The sequence below is a fragment of the Octodon degus genome, unplaced genomic scaffold, assembly GCF_000260255.1.
Source record: "Octodon degus isolate 3935 unplaced genomic scaffold, OctDeg1.0 scaffold00038, whole genome shotgun sequence".
Classification (NCBI taxonomy): Eukaryota; Metazoa; Chordata; class Mammalia; order Rodentia; family Octodontidae; genus Octodon; species Octodon degus.
Genome location: NW_004524614.1, coordinates 14,072,071 through 14,097,752, shown reverse-complemented (window position 1 = coordinate 14,097,752; position 25,682 = coordinate 14,072,071). Strand labels below are relative to the sequence as shown.

General features: G+C 35.8%; 1 protein-coding gene across 8 annotated transcripts in view; it reads right to left on the bottom strand.

Annotated features, from left to right (window-relative positions):
• Positions 1-25,682, bottom strand: part of Nbea (neurobeachin) — a 760,086-nt gene that overhangs the window by 53,966 nt on the left and 680,438 nt on the right. For all 8 annotated transcript variants that reach the window (XM_004631077.2, XM_023714988.1, XM_023714990.1 and 5 more), the window contains 2 exons: positions 16,028-16,147; positions 5,996-6,148 (listed from right to left, as the gene is read on the bottom strand). In XM_004631077.2, coding sequence (XP_004631134.1) covers positions 5,996-6,148; positions 16,028-16,147 — 273 coding nt within the window. The remainder of the gene's footprint in view (positions 1-5,995; positions 6,149-16,027; positions 16,148-25,682) is intronic.

Here is a 25,682-nt window from a genome sequence, read left to right as displayed (position 1 = left end):
TTGCCAAGCTTGTTCTAAGTAGGTGCTTTAGACCACTGAGCCATCTCTCCAGCCCATAAATGTTTTTTTTCATCAATAATAATTGTTAACTTTCCCTCTATTTGAAAATTTGGGTGTGGTGCTGCCTTGGTGATTTGTTTTTGAGAAGGAGTTTTCTTTTGGGGGGAGATTTGTTTTTGAAGCATGACTGACTTTTCTATTTTAATTATTCCTATGAGTAATAAAATTATTAATTCTGGGAGCATACATACTTCTTAGACTAAGGGGGAATACAAAGTTTGTATCTATAAAGAATCATTACTTATTGTTTTACTAAAATATACATAAATGCTTTAGAATATAATAAACAAGTGAAGAAGTGCTGAACATCACTAGTCGCTGGAAAAATGCAAATTACAATTGTAACAAGATATTACTTCACACTCACTAGAATGGCTATAATAACAAAAAAAGGTAAAAGTTAGTATTGGTGAGAATATGGAAGAATTGGAACTATCACACACTGTGGTGGGAAAACCTGATGACACAGTCACTTTATAAAATACTTCGGCAGTTTCTTTAAAAATTAAGACATAAATTTACTATGAGTCAGCAATTCCATTCCTAGCAGTATATCCTTAAGAAATGAAAATCTACATTCACATAAAACCTTGTACATGGATGCTCTTGCAGTAGTAATCATAATAACCAATTAAAGGACACAACTCAAATGTTCACTGACTGCCAAATTAACAGAGTGTGATGTTTCGACAATGGAATACTACTGCACAGAAAGTAAACAATTACTGATCCATGCTGCAACATGGAAAACTCAAAAAGCAAGCTAAGCAAAAGATGTTGAATACAAAAGAATTCACAGTGCGTGAATATTTTTATATTGAATGTTCACAAAAGGCAAACCCATGGAAATGAACAGTATGTTAGTGGTTGCCTGCAGCTGGTGTTGGGCATGAGATCTGTTCTGGATGATGGAAATGTTCTAATATTAGACCTTGGTGAGAGTCACGTTTCTGTAAAGGTACTAAAAGGCACTGAACTTCTATACTGAAAAGAGGTAAATTTTGTGAGGTAGAAATAATATATTTTTGAAAAGCTGCTAAGATTGTTTGGACATTATCTATATAACAGCAAGAAAATGACTGCATTACATATATCAGTACTGTGCTCCTTTTTGCTGGTACCTGGTGCTATGTTGGGTAAATGTCTTGTAGGTTGTTTATCATTTACTAGGTGAGGAATGCTTCTGGTTTTTGATGAAAACAAAGACATTATAAACATTCATGTTTTCATATGAGCACAGATTTTCACTTTCCTTAGGTTAATACTGAGCAACAAAGTTGTTGATGGTATGACAAGTGTGTGTAACTTTTTAAGAAGCTGATGAGTTGTTTTCTGCCAGCATGGTGTGTGATTCTCAGTTTCTCTACACCCTTACCACCAGTGCCCAGAAGGGTAGGCTTTCTTGAGAGAGAGAGAGAGAGAGAGAGAGAGAGAGAGAGAGAGAGACAATAGAAAATTTCAAAAGCAAGATGATAGCAACTTAACATTGGTTATTATATTTCATATTGTTATCTTCAAAGCAGTTGCTCAGACTACCGGATAGAGACATGCAAAATATTCTGCCACTTCCTTCTTTTCTCCTTTCCCTCATCCCTCATCATTTTCTTTTGAGCAATTTTTTTTTCTTTCACAATATTTCTTGTACTTTTTGGATCTTATTTACTCTTTCAGTTTCTTACACTAGAGAGATAATACGAATTTAACTGTGTTGGTGTCTCATTTTTTGAGTTTTCAGTTTGATTAATTTTGGGGATAGGATGTGGATCAGCTTTTTGAGACAGGGTTTAGCTTTGTAGTGCAGGTTGGTCTTGAATTCACTATGTAGCTAAGGCTGGGCTCAAACTCCTGGTAATCCTCCCGCCTCAGCCTCCCAAGTGTTGGGAGTAAAGATGTATGCCACTGTACCCAGCCTTTATAGTTCAAATTTTTGTGTGACATGTCTTTTAATATACTTATTTGTCATTTATAATCATTTCTGCTGAAGAGTCTTTTGTCCTTGCTTCTTAAAAATTAATTTTGTAAATACTGTTTTCCTATTTTTTCTTTTTTCAGTGCCCTTATAATATATTTATAGATTCTAGTCTTTTATTAGATGTTTTTCCCAAGTCTGTGGCTTATCTTTTAATTTTTTTTAACAGTATGTTCAAAGAAAAACGGATTTAATAAAGTCCAGTTTCTGCTTAGTTACAGCTACATCATCCTTGCCAAACCTAAGAACACAAAAGCTGTCTCCTATATGTTTCCTTCTGGAATTTTCATTGTCTTAAGTTTTATATTTAAATCTATGATCCATTCAGAATGTATTTTACATGAAGTGAGGTGCATACAGATATGCCACTTATTCAGCACCATTTGTTGAAGGCCAATTTTTCTCTAAGGCCCTGTTTTGTCATGTTTCCTAGTCAAGAACAGAACCAAATGGCTGAGAGACAAAGTAAGCCATGGACAGAAAGGGTAATAAGAAGGAATAGCTATAAAGTCTAATTCTAGAGTAGACACATTATTTTTCCATGATCTAATCTGGGACATCTTACCTATGACCTAGTTCACCCTTTGTCCTTCTGCAAGTGGAAACATCAGTGCAGATATGCTCACAGGAAGTGAGCCTTTCACCTCCTGCCATTGGGCTCATTTACAGAACACGCAGCTCTCACACTGAGCACCATGGATGAGCTGTGTTCCTGTTTTCATATAGCATTCTTCCCAGGCCTTCTATATTTGCAGCAATAATTAACTTATTCATTAATTACCTAAATTATTAATCTAGATAATATTGAATATTACTTAAAATACTTAATTACTCCTATTGGTAAGATAAGAGAGTTGTTACCTCACGCATGGCACTACATGCCTGTAATCTAGGACCAGAAGTGTTTAGGAGGCTGAGGCAGAAGGTCGAGGAGTTCAAGACCAGTCTGCACTTCAGAGAGAAACCCTGCACCCTGGAGAGCATGGTTGTTGCAAAAACTGAAGGGACTAACTTTCTTCCAATATCAAAAGTCTCCACTTCAACCATTGTAACAGAAAGCTCCTTTGGGATGATGATTGTTTTTGGAAATGCAAAAGACATATGTTCCTGTTTTTCACAATGGAATTCAGCTTATTTAATCTCTTCTAGATATTTAAGACAGATGGGCTGGATAATATTTATAGGAGGCCACTTCCCCAATTTCTTACAGAATAGGTCCTTTCTTAATAGCACTCGAAGGCTCTTTCTGAGCTTTCTCAACTTTTTAATTTTGTACATCTACACATTTCCTGTAGTCAGAACTACTGAGAATAAGCTCTCAGGAGGAAATGTGACTTCAACCTGGAACCAGAAAGCTACACCAGCCTTCTCTGCCTTTTGACTATATCACTGCCTATTCAGAAGTCTAAAAAATGTCACATACATTTCCTAGTACATAAGCAGTTTAGCTTACTATAAATAGTAGCAAAAATAAATTGAATTATTCAGTAGATAATAAAGAAAATTACTTTATTTTTCTTTAATGTCTAAGGCTAGTGAACTTGCAATCTTTTATCAGTGAAGGATCTTTATCAATAGTCTGCATAACATTAAAAATAAATTGATTGACATAAGCTGACAGCCATAAACCTCAAAGAATTTCATGAGGAAGAAATAAGAAACAGTATGCTTTTTGAAATTAAATTTTTTTCCTGTACTTGAATCTGAGCTCCGCCATTTACTAGCTGCACCGTCCTGAATAAATTATTGAACACTTCTGGTCCTCATGGTTTTTATCTGTACAATGGGGAGACCTTACAAATGATTTAAGAAATCCAGTGCATATCCCAGTGCCAGATACATAAGAACTTCTGCTGAATTGCATGAGCAACAAAAGCTCTGGTGCAACAAATTCTGGCTACTCTGCGTAGGTGAAGAGATCATTCGTTTTGATTTGCTTAGACAAAACAGATTATTTGCTGAAAGCAATGTGAACACCACTCCAATATAATTCATTCATTTAAGTTCCTCAGTAAATGTTTACTAACCAATCACTATGCAACAGGCACAGGTGTAGGCTCTGGAGAGACAACGAAAAGATGTGTCTGAGAGAAAGTCACATATACTTAGCATCTGGGTTGAATCTGAAGATCTGATATCCTTACACTGGTATTTTGTCAGCATTCAAGTATGTTAGGATAGGGCGGTAATAGATGGCCAATTCTAAGGATAAGTAGAGATTTTCATGTCTTTTATTGTTCATATATGTAGCAATAAGTAGAGATATTAATTATTAACATTAAAAATAAATTAAACAATAACATATTGTTCAAATTGACAGTATGAAATAACTCCATATACTATAATTGAAAATACCAAAAAGAAAAAAAAGGGGGGGGCTAGGGAGATAGCTCAGTAGAATTAGCACTTGCCTGGCAAGTGCAAAGTCCTGAGTTCAATCCCCAGTACCACAAAAAACAAAACAAAAGAAACAAACAAAAAAAAAGCAATGAAAATACCAGTTTACAAATTGTGAAGAGGGGAATATGCATAAAATTATGTAATATATGACATTCCCTTAGGGTGAAAACTAGATTACAGATTATCTATCTATATGGTGATTTTATTACATTAAAATAATTTGATAAAATAAAGTATATTAAAGTAAGATATTTCTTAGAGACAGGAAATATAGCTCCAAAGTAGAGGGAGAATAACTAGCAAAGTCCAAAAAAGGACACCCAATACTGGAGGATTTGGAACCACAGATTGCCTAATTCTGTTCATATAAGATATCTATCATAGGCAGAGAAATTGAAAGAAGAAAGTAGATTCTAAAGAGAAAGGAGAGTTAGACATTAGATGAGGATTGTCCAGGGCTAGTGGGGGATGAGGAAAATACTGTGAAATGTTATGGCTTTAGGGTTTCTTTATGGGGTGATAAAAATGGTCTAAAATTGATTGTGGGGATAGTTGGACAACTCTGTGAACAAGAAAAATCTATTGATTTTTTTAAAACTTTCAGTAGATGAATTATATCATAGCTCTTACAATGAAGAGGATGAAGGGCTATGTGACCCCCAGTGCAATGTGTAGAACTTACTTTCATTTTGATTCAAAATAAACTTTAAAAAAATAGATTTATGGGGCTGGGGAGACAGCTCAGTAAAGTAAGTGCTTGCTTTGGAAGTGCAGGGTCCTGAGTTCAATCCCCGGTTCCACAAAAAAAAACAAAAAAAAAAAAAAAAAAAATTTATGATTCAGTTGAAAAATCTTAGGAATGAACAAAACAGGGCTAGAGATATATTTTGGATCACTGATTTTATTGGGCTAATTCCTTAAATGACCAAGAACAATAATATACTAGAGAATTTTTTTTAAGTGGTTCATTTCCATGTACCATAACTACACTGAGATTGAAATCAAAAATCCCACTTGCAAACATTCTGTTTACACATTTCTTATTTGAACATGAAGACATCTGTCACACAGATTAAAAAGAATGTTTACGAGATGGGTGTTCTCTTACAGTCAAACATTAACATAATAAGGTAGCTTATTACTTTAAGATTAAATTTCGTATATACAAATATTCTCCAAATGTAATTCTTTTCCTGTTTTGAGTATTTTTATGAGAAAAGTGTGCAGGTGTACTAGTTATAGGAGATAAGAATAAAGAACAGGCTTCTATTTGAAGCACTTCAGAATATGCTGTATTAGTCAACAGCTGCTCATCTGATTGCCTTCTCCCATGAGAACAAACATAACTGAATTACTATTGCTTGATTAGGCCTCTAGAAAGGAAATCCACTCCACAACAACAAATGCTGTCAGAAGACCAGCAAGAAATGCTTTTTGTCTTTTCTCTTAAATTTTAATTGTGTATTTCTAGATGTTAAGTGACAACTTACATAGTTAAATATAAAACAGCACTTTAGAATAATTTAACTTCTTGATGCTGCTAAAACAAAATAAAATTTCTCTTACCATCCTGTTGATTCTTACAAAATCTTCTGGTTTTTTGGCCCAAGGGGGAAGATCAACATCATTTACCACTACTTCATCTTCTCTGACACCAAGGTGATAGCCATTACTGTTGACAAACATTTCTGGCAAGTAGTAGAACTCTGGAATTAGTTCCTGACAAGAATAAAATATAGTATAGTAAGCCACTTTATAAAACTCAGTTGAATATAAGAATTAACTGAGAACTTACTAACTGTACATGAAATCAAACACTCTCCTTAACTAATACCAATATTTTAATACTTCTATCCCTTTAACTTTCTTTAAGAGTCTGGTAAGAGAAGATGAAATACTTGTTTTGAACAATTTCCTTGACATTGTATGTTTATAATATACAAAATTGAAAATGTTACCAATTTTCCATCTTACCTTTCTATGATTATGAGAAGCAGGTACATAAGCTAGCAAGTATACACAAGAGAATTGGTAAACAAACATATGAAGCCATATTAACATGTCTACTTTTTCTGAATATTAATGAACTATCCATAATTTTTAAAAGTTGTACCTATAAGGCTAAAAATCACATATTTTCTACTGGAGATTACAATATATGATATTTATAAAGAGAATCTAGTTTTTTTTTTTTTTTTGAAATTTACTAACTTAAAAATTTTCTTTTTGTAGTGCTGGGCATGAAGCCTAATGCTACTCTTTTGGATCAAAATAAGTTTTTATTCTACCACTTAACATAATAAATAGGTGCCATGCAAAATTATAATCAGCCTTAAATGATTAATGCATGCCCCTGGAGTATAGGTGATTAATAAACTGAATACAAAGACAACTGGTATTTCTCAGGTATGGGTATGTCATACACTGGATTCATGATAAACTTTTATATGACTTGTATTATCAACTATGAAGTTTATGTTACTTTACAATAAATCTGATATAGAAATAATCTGATTTCAAGGCCCTAACTTTTTCAGTTTTTTTAAAATATAAAATAAAACAAACTGCTATAGTCTTTATTTGTACTACCTCTACCATTCTTTTTCAAATGTCAAGATTAGGGTTGAATAAACTTTATATTATGAAAAGCATACATGTGATCAACACTGTTGGTATAATACCTGAAATTTGAATCTTATGTGGTCTTTTCTAGGGATGCACAGAAAAAATTAAAGCCATCAGATACTGAGGTCTTCAGTCCTTGACTGTCTAGGAAAAGCACACCTAAAAGCTTTTTCTTCTTGAGTTCTCCCAGTAAAAAAAAAATATCTGTTATAGTACAAGTGGGTGTTCTGCTTAGTAATGTGGTGTCAATTGGATCATAATCCATTTTTATGATAATTTGAACCCTAAGATAATAATATTCTTTTTCTCTAACATGGGAACATGAACACATTTTTATAAATCAATTTTCTGGACAAGCCTAGCTTTTTTTTTTTTAAGAATCTGAGTTTTCCTGTATTTAAACTTTTTATAGAAACATTTCTTAAAATCTACTACATATTTCACTGACATATACTTATTCTCACAGTAAAGGGTTTCAGTTCCAGACACTGTAATGGGCACTTGAAAAACAAAAAGTAGATAAAAGGTGACCTTACTATTAATCCCAGTCTGGCCTAAAGGGTTAACTTCAGCAAAGATGATTATATAGGGTAGGAACACAAGTGGGCCGGGCTGGAGCTGGCAGAAAGGAGGGAGTGGGGAAGCTGGGAAGATCATGGCCCAGGCCCAGCAGCAGGGACTGTCTAGGAGCCTTACCAAGAAGCACTCAGAAAGTGAGTACAGGTGGAATATAGGAACACTGGGTGGATCTGAACGGGAGCAAGGGATGGCAGAAGGCACAGAGGGCCTGATGACAGAAGTTTTGTAAAAGGCTAGGCTTTTTGGATTTTCTCTTATTGCCAGTTAAAATCCTGAAGAAGAATTACAGATGAGCTCAAATTTGTTTTACAGAAGGATTGTGGATGATAGAGTAAAAGGTAGACTGGAGAAGAGGAAAATGGACACACATGTTCCTGTGGGGAAAGTAAGCCAGCTGTAGCAAGTATGAACACAGAAGGGTGACCTTGGGAGTGGAGAGTGAGGGGACATAGGAACGGCTCTGCAGAGGAGGATTCTGTGCAGGAGGCATGACCAGCAGCCAGGGTTAGTGAGGTATTGGGGATAAGTGAAGGTGTGGATCCAGTCATGTGCAGACAGTGAGGACATTGAATCGCTGCCATTGAGAAGCAAATGTCTATTGTTAACAAACCATGGCCAACATATCAAGGAAGGCAGGCAGGCAGGCAAGCAGGAAGGAGAGAGAAAGAAAGAAAAGTGGGTTTAAAAGTTGCTGTAAAATGTTTCCCACACTGCAGAAGTGGTAGAGGTAAGACCTATTTCACTTAATCTAAGTGCTCTAGAAAGAAAGGTGCTAAAAGCTGGTCATCAAGGACAGCAGAGAAAGGCTGAGAAAGAGCTGCCTGACAGAGATGCAGGAGAAGAGCTCTCCAGCAGCAATGTCCAATCCTAGGAGGAGGGAAGTTGCCAGGGCCTTTAGTGAGACCTCCAGTATAAGGATTTTTTGCTGGCTCCATCCTTATCTAGTAAAGCAGGATGTGGTCATAAATTAGGGTGTTAACTAAGATGCTGGTATAAACTGTTAGAGTCTTGATGTTTGAAGAGACAGTCACAAAAGAGACATTTTGAGGCAGATATGAAGAAATTCCTGAAGCATAGTGTATTGGCAAGGTTCAAAACAGAGTGATCAGTGACTAAAGCTATCTAAAGCCAAGGTCCTAAATTAGGGACATTTTGGCATTTTCTGAAGACAATGAAAGACAGAATAAAAGTCTCAAAAGTCTAGGAAGAAGGAGGTAAAGAAGGAGAAAATGTGAACTTTTGTACCTCAGTTTTACTGTTTTAAAATCCAATTTAAATGGCAACTTTTATTGAAAGTTGGTATGTAAATGCAGGATATTAGTAGTGTACTATTTCTATTTACATTTATATTGTATAACAGATTTGCAGTTTTCTCAACCTGCAGGTTTTTTGGGGGGGTTCAGTTTCTTGATTTTCCCAATAGTGATAAGAAAAGTAACTAATTAATGACATAGATAGGAGGTAGGGGCTATCATATGTGTAAAACAGCACATCTTATAGGTTCATATAAAATAAATTTTAGGAGTTAATCACTATCAATTTATCTTTAGATACAGAAAAATTCTATTACTGCTGAGTTTACTCAATACCAAAATGCATCTATAATTTAGAGCGATGTAAGAAGTGTCACATTGTGTTCAATAAATGAAAAATTAAATACACAATTTCGATGACTTAGGTGTTCTTATTTGATATATAGACTAACATTTTTACCTTAGACCAACCAGATATATGTTGGTTTGGTTCATATGTCAATGTACAACATGTTGAATAGAACAATATAAACCAAACTTGAACTTACTTTAAAATTAGTGCCAGACTGAGTTTTCTCTAAGTTGGAAGTAGCAGTCCCTCCTGTCCCAGGAGGCCTGTGCCATTTCTACTTCACCACTCTTCCCATAAACAGGTGGGGTCTATTTTTCTTCCCTCTGCATATGGCCTGCCTTGTTTCACACACAGGATGTGACAAAGTGAGACTTAAGGCTTCCAAAGGAGCTTAATACTTAAGAGGTCCTGGAAGGTCTGATTATGTCCTTTTTACAGCCAGCTGCCACCTAAATAAGGTGGTCACTTGTAACAGAGGTCCTATGGGAGCAAGGCAATCCTAGCCAGCCCTTAGCTATTGTCCATCCTTAAATTCTCTGGATTAGCCAAGCTGCCCTGGCTCTTTCTGTGTGGTACACAGTTGAGTTGCTCTTGCTGACTCTTAAGCAACTAAATAAGTAGTTGTTTTATAGCTGTAAGTTTTGAGACAATATGTTACATAGGAATAAAATTAATATCTCCAAGAGAAGTGCTAAAGAAGTAAAAGCTTAAAACATGGCTTTAGGAGAAGGCAGCACGCAGGGGCTGGAGGGTACTGAGGAGACTGTTGAGTGGGGTCAGGAGATCAGTAAGGGAACAGCAGACAAACTACTCATGTTGTAGTCATAGCCAAATTAACAAGGCTGCCTCCTGCAGCAATTTCAGACAGAAAAAGAACCTAATGAACTTGAGTTTCTGGCTAAGGAAATTTCCAGGCAGAATGTCAAAAGTGATCAGTGGTTCTCTTAGTGGTGCATGGATAAGGTATTGCAAGATAGAGATGAAATAAAAAGAAAAAAAGTCATAGTTTAAGAAATATAAAGGCCTTGGGAACTCTCTTCAGATGGCAAAATGTTTTCAAAATAAGATACAAATTCAGGATGAAGTCCAATTCCAAGTTGCTACAAATAAAATATAGCTATAAAGTGAGCCTCAAGTCCAGGGCATGGCTACAAAACCTCTTTAGAAGGGAATGGCAAAGTTTAAGTAACACTTTTTGTGACAGGGTCTTCTATATCCAAACTGGATCAAAGCTGGCCTTGATCTCATAATCCTTCTGATCCAACTGCCTGAGTGCTGGGAATAACAGGTTTGCAAAACCATGCTATATGATGTAGTGTGTGTGTGTGTGTGTGTGTGTGTGTGTGTGTGTACATTGTAGAGTGGGGTGCTAGACCACCAACACACCACTCAAAGGCATTCTAAGAATATTAAGCAACATTATAAGCAACATCTTAATTCATAGTCTGAACCAGAGATGATCTCAAAAGAATTTATATGTGAAGGTCTTATCTAATGATGAGCTACAGTTGATATACATAAAGGCCACAAATTTTTATAACTACTGGGCCAACTTGGGCAAAAGAGGCCTGGCTGCAACTCTGAGATTAGGAAGCAAGAGGGCAAAGCCTAATAGAATTGAGAATCACAGAGAACAGTGCATAGGAGAGCCATGCACACACAGCAAGACCTGATCCAAACCCAGAACAATCCTGGCTCTGAAATCCAAGAAACTGGCCAAGTAGGCCTGGTTGAATTTTGGAATTGTTGTGAATTAAAAACTGTTAGGTACCTTCCACATTCCCCCAATTCAAGTAGTGTGTCTACTGAGGTCTACCCCTTCCCGTGTTAGCACTGTGAGCTAAGTGTATGAAGGATAAGTAACTTACCTTTTTACTTCCCAGGTCTCCAGATTAGGAAAGCTTATTCCATATCCACATCTGGATATGATGTAGATAATGAGATATTAGATTTGGGGCCTAATACAATACTGAATGAGACTGTATGGAACAAGGTGAGCACATTTTAGATGTAGGAGGAAAGTGAATTATGATTGAAGAGAAGACTGTCGTAGACTGTTTCTAAAGGTGGCTTCAACAATCTCTGCAGCATCTACAGGTTTTTTAAGTATAGCTTTATGAAATCTTCTCTCCATCAGTCTGGGCTGACTTGCTTTGATCAACAGAAAGCTGTGGAGGGAACACTATGTGTTTTGGGGCCTGGGCTTTAAGTGGACTTGTAGCTCCTGTTTTACTGTCTTCTTAGTAGACAGATACCATGAAAAAGTGTGTTGATCTTGCTGTAAAGACCATGGAAAGGAGGAAGAGTCTAGCCAGCTCTTTGTTGCTCTAGCCATTCTTGCTAAATGTCAGACATATGAGTGAAGTGATGTTAACATGATTATCTGATTATGCAGAACTAAGAACTAAGAAGAATGTAGAACTAAGCTGCATGGGCAGCTGATGGATAAAGCAGGGGCCGGGGAGATGGCTCAGTTGAATAAGCGCTTGGCTGGCAAGCACAAGGGCCTGAGTTCAATCCCTGGTTCCACAAAAAAAAAAAAAAAAAAAAAAAAGAAAAGAAACAAACAAATGATGGATAAAGCACTGGAAGTAACTGAGCAGACACAGGGCAGGTTCTGGCTTCCTCTCTAGCTGTCTATGGGAGAGCTTAGGCAGATAATTTAATCTCCAGGAACTTCCTATGAAAAACATGGACTGCTCTGAAAACTGTATCAAGTAATCAACAAAAATGTATGTTTGAAAACTGTTAGTTATTATTCTAAAAAGAACACAGTCCACCATTATAACTTGTAAGCATCCTCCTATGGAGGTATGTTAAACACTAGCTAGACTAATAAAGATAACTGCTTTCTGCCTATTCCTATTGCTAAATTGCTGTTAATCAGCTTCTCTTTAAGGAAAAAATCAAAGTAGCTTAAAATTTCTAAAATGAAAAACAGTTCAGAAAGACACCGAATATTATTAAAGAAATGACAAAATTAATATTGTAACAGACATTTTGTGTCTGTAAATGTGATTTCTAGTTTATTTTAATAGCTATACTAAAGCCCTATGGTACAGTTAATAGTATTATATGCGTTCTGTCAAAAATAAGAAAATATCCTCAAACACAATTTCTAATTTATAAGCTTATGACAAGCGCAAGCTGCTGAGAAATAGGACTTGAAAGTATGTCTTAAAATGATAGAAGACCACTATTAACACTATCATAATTGTATACCTATTGCATCAAATCTGACATTTCAGTTTAATATATTTTGCTGAGAAAGCATACCATTTTATGGCTTCCTAGTGAAATCCAATCCAATCCAGACGTTTTCACTTTTCTAATATAATTCACTGCAAGGTTTTAATGCTGCCATTTCTTTTCTTTCCTTTTTTCAGAAGATTGATGCCTGAGCATTCATTAATTCCACCAGAGCTCATAATGGGTCACTGAGTCAGTGGTAAGCACCTCCATTAACTGCATTAATTTACACTATGTCACCTTAATGACATTTTTGTCATAGCTACCTTTTCTGACATCTATGTAGCTATTCAAAAAGTAATAAAACAACTTTTTAAGGCATTAAGGAAAATTAGTGTAAGAACTTCAGTAAATTGGATGTCATTATTAGTGAGATTATGCTATGAGTGATACATTTTTAGATATAAATAAATACATAAAGTAAAAACTAACTGCTGTGACTCAGCTCTGGAGCCCTCTCTCCTGCGAGGTCATTTTGGCAGCACTCTTTCTTCCCCAGCTTGTGTTCATTAGCACAGGAAGGGACTGACATTAATAGAGAGAGACAGAATAAAACCATCTCCTACATTCTAGTCCTCTCTGATAACATTATCTAAGTTAGTCTCTGGAAATGAAAACAGATTTTTCTTAAAAACAGAATAAAAGGTACACTACAGTTTGTAAATAAGAAATAAAAAGTTTATTAGGTTTTAATACATAGAAAAATGATTAGTATAAGTACTAGTAATATATTTTCCTTGCTAAATCTATGATGATTTTAAAGCAAAAAATAATTTAACTTTAATCAGTATATTTATTCATGAATTTAGAAACATTTCAAGTTATCACTAGTAATTACCACAAAAATTGCCTTCTCTTTAATATTTCTGTCATTAGCATTGCCAGTCCTATGGATAACCCACTACTATTATGGACTACTGGACTATATTGGATTATTTTGCTGAATTCGTGCACGTACAATATTTAAATGGCAATGGAATATCCATCTGTGACAAAACTAAACAAAAAAAGGGGATACAAACAAAGGACCATTTTGGATCTGTATATACAAAATAGGATAGATATACAGCTACTTTCTTTTAGTTCAATGAGAAGAAAGATTTGTACTAATAGTGTTTGGACAGGATATCATGTCTGCATCTTGTACTATGAATAACCAATACAAAGACAACAATATGAAATGTGTTAATTATTGAAACTGTCCTATTAATTGGTTTTGAAACTGTATCATTGCTATTTGTTTCTCAGTAAAATTGATTAAAAAAAAGAAGAAGAAAAATTTCTCATTAGGACACAGATTCTGATGTTTTACAGGAAACGGAAAATGGATATATTTGGTAGAAACACACACACACACACACACACACACACAGCTGAAAGACTGAGAAAATACACTTGGAACTGGCAATTTTAATGTCAAAAGTCATTTTCAGGTCATTAGAAAAAAGATGTAAGTCACAATTGAAAAATGGGCTAAGGTGTGTCAATATACAGGTCAATAAATACATGAAAAATGCTAAATATCACTCAAACAAATGCAAACCCAAACAAAGTCAACTGCAGTTCTCAATAAGCACAGTAGGTTAAAGTTCCACCATCTACTATAGTAGTGATGCTAAGGTAGTGGAAAAGGAAACCCCTTGTACTTGCAGGGTGGTGGCAGGAGAGAACCGAATATGAGAGCACTCTGCATAACAGCAAGCTGGCGGTATGAGGTCCTTCCAAGTCATTTAAGTCTGAGGGGAGCACATGTTTGTTCAGTGCAGTGGGCTGGAGGATGAGAAATAAAAAACTTCCCACATGAGTGCCAGTCACGTTGGGCTTTGTCTTTGATGTCTAGAAACAGAGGTAGCACAACTGTGATTTGAACAAAATGTCAATGTTTCTGAAATGGTCTAAGCAGGAGAACTGTTGTTTTCCGGGAAGAGCTTAATGTAAGATAATGGCCACTGAGACTGAAATGGAACCTGAGGTTCATGATGCTCCACAGTATCAGTAAAACTCAGAATAGAAAGTTAAGTCAAAAACTCTCTTTACATAAATAAGTTAGGAGTACAGACCCTGATGTGCATAGGATGTTAAGGTGCATATTTCAGTGCAGCTAAGAAACTTTTCTTTCTTGTGAGGATTTCACTCAACATAGTTCACCATAAGAAGGGAGTAGCTCTGACTTATGATCTAAGTAAGGCTAAATGTCAGAGGACACTTCCAATTATAGATAAGCATATTTATTTCACATATAGAATATTTATTGTGTGCTCTTTATAAAGACTGTGTGAATTCTAGATACTATCAATCAATGACATCCCATGGACTCCCATTTTCTACATTATCGTTGAAGTACTATCAAATAAGAAAGACTCCCTCCTTGAATTCATTGGGAGTGAGTTAGCTGAAATGATAGCACATGGATTTTTAAATTCCTTATAAGTTATAATATTGTTAGAATAAAAATGTGAACTTCCAATTTAATGCAATAAGGATACATGCTAAATTCTCCTAAACTAAATGTTACTTTTTATATGTATAAACTAATCATCATAACATAATATAACTTACATATGCTACACTCTAGCTGGCTCTGTTTTGTTTGTTTTCTGCTTTGGAAAAGAACAAGATGGATTCATTATTTTCCTTTTAGTTTGGTAACATGTTGTAATTGTCATATATAAATGTTTTGCAAAAGATAAGCCATATAAATTACTGACAACTTTTACTTTAGCTAAGTGCTGTTTGTTGGAGTAAGACCCTAAAAAGAATGACACCATCATGTTTTTATACTGAGTGACAGTAATGGGAAAAATGTCTTAAAGAAAAGGCAGAAAATATTATTTACCTATGCAAGAACCTGATCATGAAATCTTATTAGCAAGAAAAAAAGAGGAAAAAGGAGAGAACAAATGCATTTCATTGTATGAAATACAATAATTTTCTTTCTTTAAAAAACAAGAGCCCATATAAACGAATACCAAATCTTTGTATTTAACAATAGTTAAGTAGTACCAACTATAAAATTACCCTGCTCTCTGGCTGTTTCTGGTTGGTTTAATCTAATGTGTATTGTTGCATAGTATCCCCAGGCACAGTCAAGTAAAAGCTAAGGCTATACAGAAAAGCCTAGATTTTAAATGGGTCTTGCCATTAATGCTTTATTAATTGCCCCAGGCTACACAAAACCAAAGCTGGGCAAGCTATAACAATATGACACATTAAGGTCAAATCCAATTCCCACTGTGTTTTATGGAATGGGCCAAATATTGAGTGAACAGCAGGAGAGGCAATTTATGAGCTTTTTCTTCCATCTCCTGATTATTTCATCTAAATTAGAAGTTTTTTGAAATAATGAAAACATCCTACCTAATACAAAAAATACAGCCTTTTAAAATGATGCTCTTAAGTTATTTCCCTTTAAGGTTAGATTTTTTTATACTATGGAACAAAGCTACAATACAAAATGTCTTATACACCCACTTAAATAATACAATCAACATTTCAACACATTTTGTAATTGAATTAATATCAACAAATGAAAGTGCTTACCTTTACATCAGAAGTGTCTCTCTGACTAGTTCTCCAAGACCTTGCAATTGAGGAGAAAGTTCGATCTGGATGGTCAAATTTTCCATCATTTGCATTGAGGAAGAAGGTTGTGAAAGGTTCCTAAGCAAAAAACAGAAACAGTAATTGGAACCATTTGAAAACCAGTGAGGCTCATTCCTTTGAAAAATCTGAGCAGACTCTCTTGAAGTGGAGGCAGTGCAGAGCCTGAAAGTGCACACACACTAAGGACTCAAGAGACCTGTGTGGGCCACCACGGTACCTGTTGCTTTGGCTTTTGTGCTTCTGATCTACAAAATGATGGTGTTCTAGTGCTCCATGATCTTGTGGCAAGTGATTTCACAGGACTCATAACTCAGTTTTTCTCCCTAATAGAGAAGACCCTACACATAAAGTTATAGGATTAGACATAACTCTAATTTTGTCCACTGCATTGTGTTCAGGAGGGAGTGTGCATTTTAGGGTACCCAGGAAAGGATTCCCGACTTAGTTCCACTGTGGAGGCTAATAATCTTTTAAAAATGCAAATCCCTCCTTAGTGCCCTTCAACAACTCTTGGGAGGTTTTAGGAGAAAATCAGAACTATCTAACTGTTTTCCAAGAGCCTGAGTGATATGCAATCTGCAATCTGTCTAACACTATGCTGCTCCTGCTTCTTGTCTTTTGTGTGTGACATTCCTGCTGTTAGGTGGAATCTTCTCCTTTTCCTGCACTATCCTTATGTGACTGAATTGTTTTTATCCTTTAAGTCCCAGCCAAGCTTCCATTTTCCCTTGAGAGACTCTTGGATTTGCCAAAACTCTGCCAATATGCTTACAGTGGCCTGCTGGCTAGATGGGAATAATGTCTGTTGATCCTTATGAGTAGGTTCTTTACTATCTCCTATCCAATACTTAGTGTGATTACTGGTACAAAGAAGTTGCTCGATATGTGATCTGCTGAATAAAGGAAAGCAATAAATTAAGCACAAGTGAAACAGGATAAACTATTATTATTATTATTATTATTATTATCATTATCATTTTTATTATTTGGTGGATTAAGTTTGCTTCCAAGTATCAAAGATTAAATAGTATTCATTCTTTTTTTTTTATTGTACTTGGTTGTTGCAGGGTCTCACTACACAGCTTGGACTTGTGGTGATCCTTCTGCTTACAGCCTCCCCAGTGCTGGGATTATAGGTGTGTGACACAACACTCAGACACTGGCCAGCTTGGCCTGTACTACGGGCAGCACTGGTGTGGCATGCGGTGCTGGGGATCGAGCCGTGGTCCCTGTGCTTGCTTAAGCTTGCCTAGGCAGGCACTTTAGACCACTGAGCTAATTTGCCGGCCCAATAGTACTCATTCTTAGTAAGGATTTATTAGGTACCTATAAATAAAGTAGATAGATACAAATACATTTGTTTTCCCATGTTTTAATTTTCTCTTAATTTGAGGATGAGTGGCATGTCATTCCCAGATTTGTTAAGGCTGAGTAATCTACATGACATTTTCCTAAATATTTCAGTCTTTTAAAAATATGTGAACTGCATTCATTCTTCTGATTACATAAAATATCACTTTGCCCTTCTAAACTTCCTTCCCTGTCACTGTCCTTAAGGGCTGGCTGCTGGGCAGCAGTTATAAATATTCATCTTTCTCAGAATCTTTTTGAACTTAGTGGAATAATGTATTGCTAATATCTTATGTTCAGTTTTGAATGACAGAAAAGGATGATGAAAGAGATAAAACTCAAGAATGAAATAATAATATACCAGTAAGGGGGCCATTATGAATTCACGCAAAAAGCATATCCAGAAATCCAAGATTGTTATTATGACTTTAAGTCATGAGAGACAGAAGTCACCAAAATTCGATAAGGAATAAAGGTTTTAAGAGATATTTTTCACTAATTACTTGCTTTGCAGACTTCCAAGTATTTAAATCAAGTAGTGAATGCAATATAACCCTTCACAAAATTAAGTTCATTGGTATATAAAATTTCTAAAAGTAGCAGTGATAAATTGAATGAGATAGACCTAAGTTTTTTTTTTTTGGTGGTACTGGTTATTGAACTCAGGCCCTTGTACTTGCCAGGGAAGTGCTTATTCTACCTCCCTGGCCCCCTAAGTTTGAATTTTGTTCAGCTATTTATTTCAGTCAAGTTACTTCTCCCTAAATAACTGCCAATTAATTTTCTCCATTCTTTCATCTGTATAAACTGGGACTGACAGTACTGTGGGGGCAATTATAGGAATTAGATAAGACTAAATAAAATGATACGGAGAAAGCATGACGTACACTGCACTGCCTGACACAGCTAGAAAATGGCTCACAGACTCACACATTATGCTAAGTACTTAGTGCTAGACTCTGCCCCAGGCTTCCAGCTCACTGGATTGAGACCAGTCTCTTAGTTCCTTTTTCTTTCTTTCTTTCTTTCTTTCTTTCTTTCTTTCTTTCTTTCTTTTTTTTTTTTTTTTTTTTGTGGTACTGGGGATTGAACTCAGGATCTCATGTTTGCCAGGCAGGCGCTTATTCTACTGAGCCATCTCCTCGGTCCTCTTAGTTCCTTCTGAGGTGGGTCTTCTCACCTCTGGGTCCCAGCACTAAATATAGTGCTTGGCTCAGGTAAATGCTTAAATTTTTTTTATTGTTGTTGTTGAACATACAGTATATACCTAAACACAGACAGTTATTCTCGAAGGCCGGAGATATGGGAGGTTAGATAAAATTTTTTTCTGTTTAGTTCTTAAGCACTAGTGGAAATTTGACTAAAAAGTTATATATTCAGAATTCACTTTATTATTCTAGGATGAAAGACATTTTATATTTTCTTTGTGGGTTTAAGGCAGAGATTAATTTATATTGCATTTGTGACTGTTTTAAACTATTAAATACATGTGAGTTAAGCTGTATTTATAAATACAAAGTCCTACTTATCATTAGCCAGTAAAGGCTGATCTTGACTACAACATACATTATAAAGTCCTTCCAGTATTCAACTCTTAACAAAGACATGGTAAAAATAGCACTAATGGACAGAGGGGAAAAAAGCCTTAAAGTGAAGAATTCTTAAAAATTTCTGGTAACAATGTTTATTAATCTGGTAGTACTCAAAAGCAAAACATATTGATAAAGTTACATTTTTCTTTCCTTAAGTAACTGCTAAAAAGATCTTATTGCAATTGTTTTAGGGCCATATTCTACATTACTGACATAAATTCTCATTATTCCTGAAGGCCTCCAGCAGCTACAATAGTATAGTACTAATAGAAATTGATAACCTATTTGTTTATAAGTGAATATTGATCTCTCAAGCTCTGATTACTGCAGATATTACTTTTTTCCATCTGTTTTCCCATTACCTTCAAGACAGTACAGACTTTTCTTCCCATTTGACTCATGTCTGATTAACACAGAAGATCAAGTGCTATATTAAGCCTAAAGAACTTTTATTTTTGTTCACCTAACATATCTGCACTTCATCTCTCTATGGATATATCAGCATGTAAACATTTTATGATTATACCAGAAAAGCTGTTAGTTTAGATAAGATGTACAAATGGATAAATAATAAAAAGCAGTTTCAGTAACCAAAATATGAGTACTCACTGGTCCTTACAAGCTCCAGGCCAGGTCCTGCACCATCAGTGACCTACGGGGCCCTGCTTTCTTTACCCAACTCTTATTTCTGTCTTTTGTAATTTTTGCTTAATTATCTCATAACAATCTTTAAAAAACTTTTTCTCTCTTTACTGATTTTACTTTGCATGATTTTTATCCTACTTAAAAGACAAAAACAAACTCTACCCATGGGTAGTAGAGCTTTCAACATAACTATAACAAAGAAAATGTGCACATTTAAAATGACAGGAAGCACAGTAAAGAGAAAGGGAAGGGGACCTACCAGTTACTGATTCCCTTTGTTTATTTTATTGGGAAACAAATAGCAATGAGACAGTTTCAAAACTGATTAATAGGACAGTTTCAATAATTAATACATTGCATATTGTTGCCTTTAAAGACCAGGCTGGGGAGGTTTCTGCTGGGATGGACTGCATTGGTTGTTGGACTTCAGACACTATTTGTTACGGCTTGGCAGAAAGTTTGTCTGCATTTTGCTCACGTCCAGAGACTTTCCCTGAGACTGAGATTAAGTGTGATGGAATGATTAACCTGGGAAAAGAAATTTTAAGGTAGTAGAATGTTGAGGCAGTGGCATGGCTTTAGTTGGGGACTTTTAGTCAGATTTATGTTGATAATCAAGAGCAAAAAGCCCAGCAGGATGATTGAAAATGTGAATTAGGTCAGAAAGGAAACACTAATGAAGGTGTGAACTGCAAAGATAGAGCTGAGAAGATCTCCATTGCTCAGAAGGTGGAGGGGAAGAGAAAAGAAGGCCTGAGGGCATCACAAGAAGCAGCAAGTTTCTACCCTTTGCAGCTTTAAAACTGCAAACGTGAAAGACTCTGCTTTGAGGAGGAAGCCCCAGAGTGCCAAGTTCCACAATGGCAGTGGCCACACCAGGTTCCAGAACGATGGTGGCATAGAGAATTGTTCCTCAGCATCAAGTTCAGAGAAATCTAGGCACTTCACCCCTTCACCCAAGAGAGAAGATAACCTGGCTACTGCTCCAGCTGGCAGCAGACCTCAGCATCATCCATGATGTTGGTTTTAGGTACATGCAGAATGCAAGAGTTCTGAGGTTAAAAAGGCTTCCACTTAGATTTCAGAAGAAGGCCTGGTAGGCCAGGCAGTGTGCCCCTGAGAGGGCAGCATGAGAAACCTAAAGTGCAGTGGAGACCACAGAAGTTTGGAAAACTCAGGAACAGGGTTCATCTATGGAAAGTTGCAGAGAGGGAGCAAAGCTGGCCTAAGACAAAAACCATGGGAATTACTACCCCAAGAAGTGCCATAAGGGTGGAGCCACGTAAGGCCTTTGGAGCTCACAATTTATCAGAGATGGCTTCAGATGTTCCACACAGAACTAAAGAACTTAATGTTTGCCCTGCTGGATTTTGGACTTGCTTTAGTCTCAATACTTTGTATCCCCTTGTTTGTACCTTTTGGAATGGTAAGGTTTTTCTTGTGCCATTGAGTGTTGGAAGTGTTTAACCTTATTTGACTAGGTGCTCACAGGTAAGTTTGCCTTATATAATGGAGGAGACTTGGTATTTGGACTTTTCAGCAATGCTGAAACTGTTAGGACTTTGGCAACTCTTAAGAGACAGATTAAATGCCTTTTGCATAAAGGGATATACATGAGTTTTGGGTGGCCAGGGGCAGAATATTGTGGTTTCTGTGTAGTTGCCCTCCCAAAGCCTCATGCAGTCATTGAGGCATGCTTTTAGAGTTTGTGATTAATTTATAATCTAATGCTGGGATTATGGGTGTGAGTGCAGTACAAGGAAGGGAGAGAGGCTTGCCTCTGTTGCTCCTGCTACTGCTCTTCCCTTTCTGCCCTTGCTGTTTTGTTGTTTTACTGTTTTCTGCATGAGCAGCTGTCCTCTGCCTTGTGCCACTTGGCCTTGGAGTCAGCTGAGTATGGACTGAAATCTCCACAAACTGTGACCTAAACAAACATTTCTTTCCTTAATTCTGGGTGTCAGGTATTTTGTCCTAGCAACAACAGAAAAGTAATTGAGACAGACAGTCACTTTCTGGGAGATGGAGGAACCACTGTTTCTGTTGGTCTTTCTTAGCTCCAGAATTTTATTTTCTCTCCTCTTTTCTTTGAAAGAACCCAGAAGTACCTTTTATAATGTTTCAACACATCTTAAGTACCATTAGGTATTGATCTTCTCGTTAAGCAGCACTCATCTTCCTCTAATTAAATATATACTGTTCTTAAGCATTAGTATTTAGAATAAACAAGGCAAAGGTATTTTATCCTATAGCATTGTTTTTGGCTTTAATTACAAACTTTCACAAGTAATTTTACTCCTTTTTATTCTAAACATATATGGTTTAAAGAGAAGCTAGTTTAAACTCTGAAAACACGTAATTTATAAAGAAGGTTCCAAATTCTAAATATTATATTTATAAATTAATGTTTTTAACAGAATCTATTTAACTTCTTTTTTAAAAAATTTTATTTATTTATTTATTTATGTGTGTGTGTGTGTGTGTGTGTGTGTGTGTGTGTGTGGCCAGCTCAGCCCACCAGGTGGCGGGGCTGGCTGGCATGTGGTGCTGGGGGATTGAACCGCGGTCCCTGTGCTTTGCTAAGCTTGTTCTAAGTAGGTGCTTTAGACCACTGAGCCATCTCACTAGCTTCTTAATAATTTAACTTCTTAATAATTATAATTAAATATTGAGAAATGGGTCTTAAATACCAGGGCTAGATACACTAAATTTGGAAAGTGATTAAGTTATGAAGGCTGAAGTGCTTAGTGTGCAAGACTTAATTACTTCAGGATGGATGCTATACGTCCATGGTAAGCCTTAAAAACATTCCAGGCACAGTGTGTCATTTTGTATTAGTCATTATCTGAAGAAATCCCAAGCTTTCATATGATAGTGTATTTTATATTTATCATTTGCCTAGACATTTACCAAGGAAGTGGTTTTCTTATAGCCTTTTAATTTAGACAAGAGGTTTTTTTTTCGTCCTCATTTCCTTCCTTTCCCTAGACAAGAGACTTCACTGGTAGTTTGTCTAAAAGAAGATCTTTGATTTAAGGTAATGAGTTATGTAATTAACATCTTTATACAATGGTTATCATTGTCATACTTAATATATTGACTAAAACTAATAGTGACTTTAATGATTACAGGCCTAAAATCCTTGAAAGGTAAAGGGGAGACACTTGTTTATTCTGTGTTATATTTTCATGAACTAATTCTTGGTGACACTAATTTTAGTGCATTTTCTACTTCATAAACTCATTAGAGTGGGAGTGACGAAGTTACAGTTCCTGGGCTAAGTGTTAAACACTTAGTAAGACATTAGACCATAACACTTCTATTTAGGACAAGACATAAGATACTTGGGCTGCATGAGTCCCCACAAAGGCATCTCTATAGATGTGCTTTGTCCGACACAGCAGCCAACCATCACAAGTGTGTGCTGAGCTCTTGAAATATCAGTAGCTCAGACTGAGATGTGTTATAAATGTATACTATAGCATGAACTTCAAAGACTTAATGCAAAAAAGTAAAATGTCTCATGAATAATTTTTATATTGATCTTTACATTTATTTTTTATATTGATTTTATGTTGAAACAATAACATTTTGAGTATGCTGGGCAAACTTATTAAAATTAATTTTACTTTTTAAAAGTGGCTACCAGAAAATTAAATTAGACAACTTGTAACTGTATTTCTGTTATTCAGCCCTGCTATGTAGATGTACTAGGGAAAACAGGGAATAGTCTATCATAGCCTTGCAGATTCAAGTTTGTGTTACATTCCTGTAGAATAATAGAACAACTTAATGATGAATTAAAATTTATGATTTGACAAAATTTATGATTTAAATCAGGAGAGCAAATATTTTCATGGACCTGCACTTGAATAACCCTTGTAAATATGGCCCTAGATTTGACTAATTTCTTTATAAAAAACCCACAGAATATCATTTTATATATTTCAAAATATTACATTACTCTTTTTAAATATCAAAAGAACCCAGTTTAAAATGTGGGTTTTTTTTTTTCTTCCCCTAAAAAGGGCTCTCAGATTGGGCTGGGAAATGTAGCTCAGTGGCATAAGTGCCTGCATGGCAATTGCAAGGTCCCAAGTTCAATCCCTGTTGCTGTCAAAAAGAAGAAAAAAAGAAAGATGAGCTCTTTAGAATGGCTGTTGACCCTTTTTTGCATTTGTAAAGTAGTACCTAGGAGAGGTGTCTAAGGCCCTTCAGGACAGAGGCTCACCAGGACAGTGATTTATCATCCATGGCCCCTGGAAGTATGGAAAGGCCTACCTGGGTGAAAGTCTTTGGCTTCAACGTTTTTAAAAAATTGTTTTATCTAGTGATTTCGGAGGTCCCATTGCAGAATTTTATGTGGACAACCTGATGAAACCCAGTAGGCTGTGTGGCACAAGAAGTCCACCTCAAGGACTGTGTAAGCTCGGGAAAGCTTTTCTCACCTTTCAGAGTGAATCCTTAATAGCAAATAAAACTTAGCTTAACTGATACTTTTTCCTCTAAGTATTAAAATTTTACTCCTCCTAATTTTTTGTTTGTTTCCATCTCGCTCCAGCTGATAAGTCACTTTCCACAGGTGAGGGTAATGAATGTGAATTTAGTTTTATGGTCCACTCCTTTGGTGACCAGAGAATCTAAATTCATCAGCCTTTTCATGATCTTGAGTGTTTATTTGTGAACTCAAATCAACTGAGATCACATTTTATTTCCATTGTAAAGGAAATCAGCTGCTTAAAATTTTAACTAGTAAATTTTGGTATCTCTGCACAGCTTTGAGCTCTAGTTGAAATTTCCAGATGAACTCTATACATCCTTACATGATTGTCTATAGTTCAGAATGCCTTTACTGCTTGCCTGAATTTGAATCATTTTTTTGCTGCTGGAAGGTACTAACTGTTGCCACCTGTCAACTACTGGTCTTTTGTTCTGATGGGTTTATAGCAATAGGTAATACTAAGATAAATCAAATATTCTCAAAAATTGACAGAAAATCTAATAGTTTAACAATGTTAGAGGTTTTTTAAAAGCTTCTAATACTTAATTTCTAACGCAAAACATATTTATACAAGAATCTCACTTCATAAATTAGGCCAAATATATGGAAAAATGAGGCAGATAATCTCTTTGGTCTAAAGAAGGAAGTAACGGATTTATGTCTTTTAGATCATCATGACACAATTTATTTCTTAAAGGAAGCGTTGCTGAAGTAAGGGATATAAAGAAAGGGCTGTTTTCTCAAGATTACTTAATCTAAAATTCTGGTGTAGAATTATGAAAAATATAAAATTTGTGATATAATTCTGATAAACTTTCTAATAGCAAAAATAGTGTTTCTGTCAACTACTAGTGGCTTACAAGCTGCTTAAAACATACATGTATTATATTTTTGGAAGTTTATATTTATTTATTTATTTATTTATTTATTTATTTTGGTACTAGGGATTGAACTCAAGACCTTGCACTTGCCAGGCAAGCACTTATTCTACTGAGCTCTTTCCCTGGACCTATTTTTGGAAGTTTAAATTCTTAATTGAAAATACTTGAAGAAGATCTCCAAATTAAAGCTTAAGGAAAAGCTTTAGGGAAAAATAAAAGGGAGGTGCTCACTCATGCTGCCTTTTCAGTTTTTTTTTTCTGTTTTTGTTTTTGTTTTTTTTAGACAGGGTCTAGCTATTCAGTTTAGGCTGGCTCTCACTTTGTAGCCCAGGCTGGAGTCAAATTCACAAGAATCCTCCTGCTTCAGCCTCCTGTGTGCTGGGATTATAGGCCTGCACCACCAAGACCAGCAACTTTCCATGTTTTTGAGGTATGGGCCTCAAACAACAGAGTGATCTGAAGTGTATCTTAGTAATAGATTTTTTTTTTTTTTGCGGAACCAATAGAAGATAACATTGATGATACTGCTTTGATTTAGCATTCTCTAGTACCTGTCAGTCCTTTATAGGTGAGAGAGAGAGAGAGAGAGAGAGAGAGAGAGAGAGAGAGAGAGGAAGAAGAAGAAG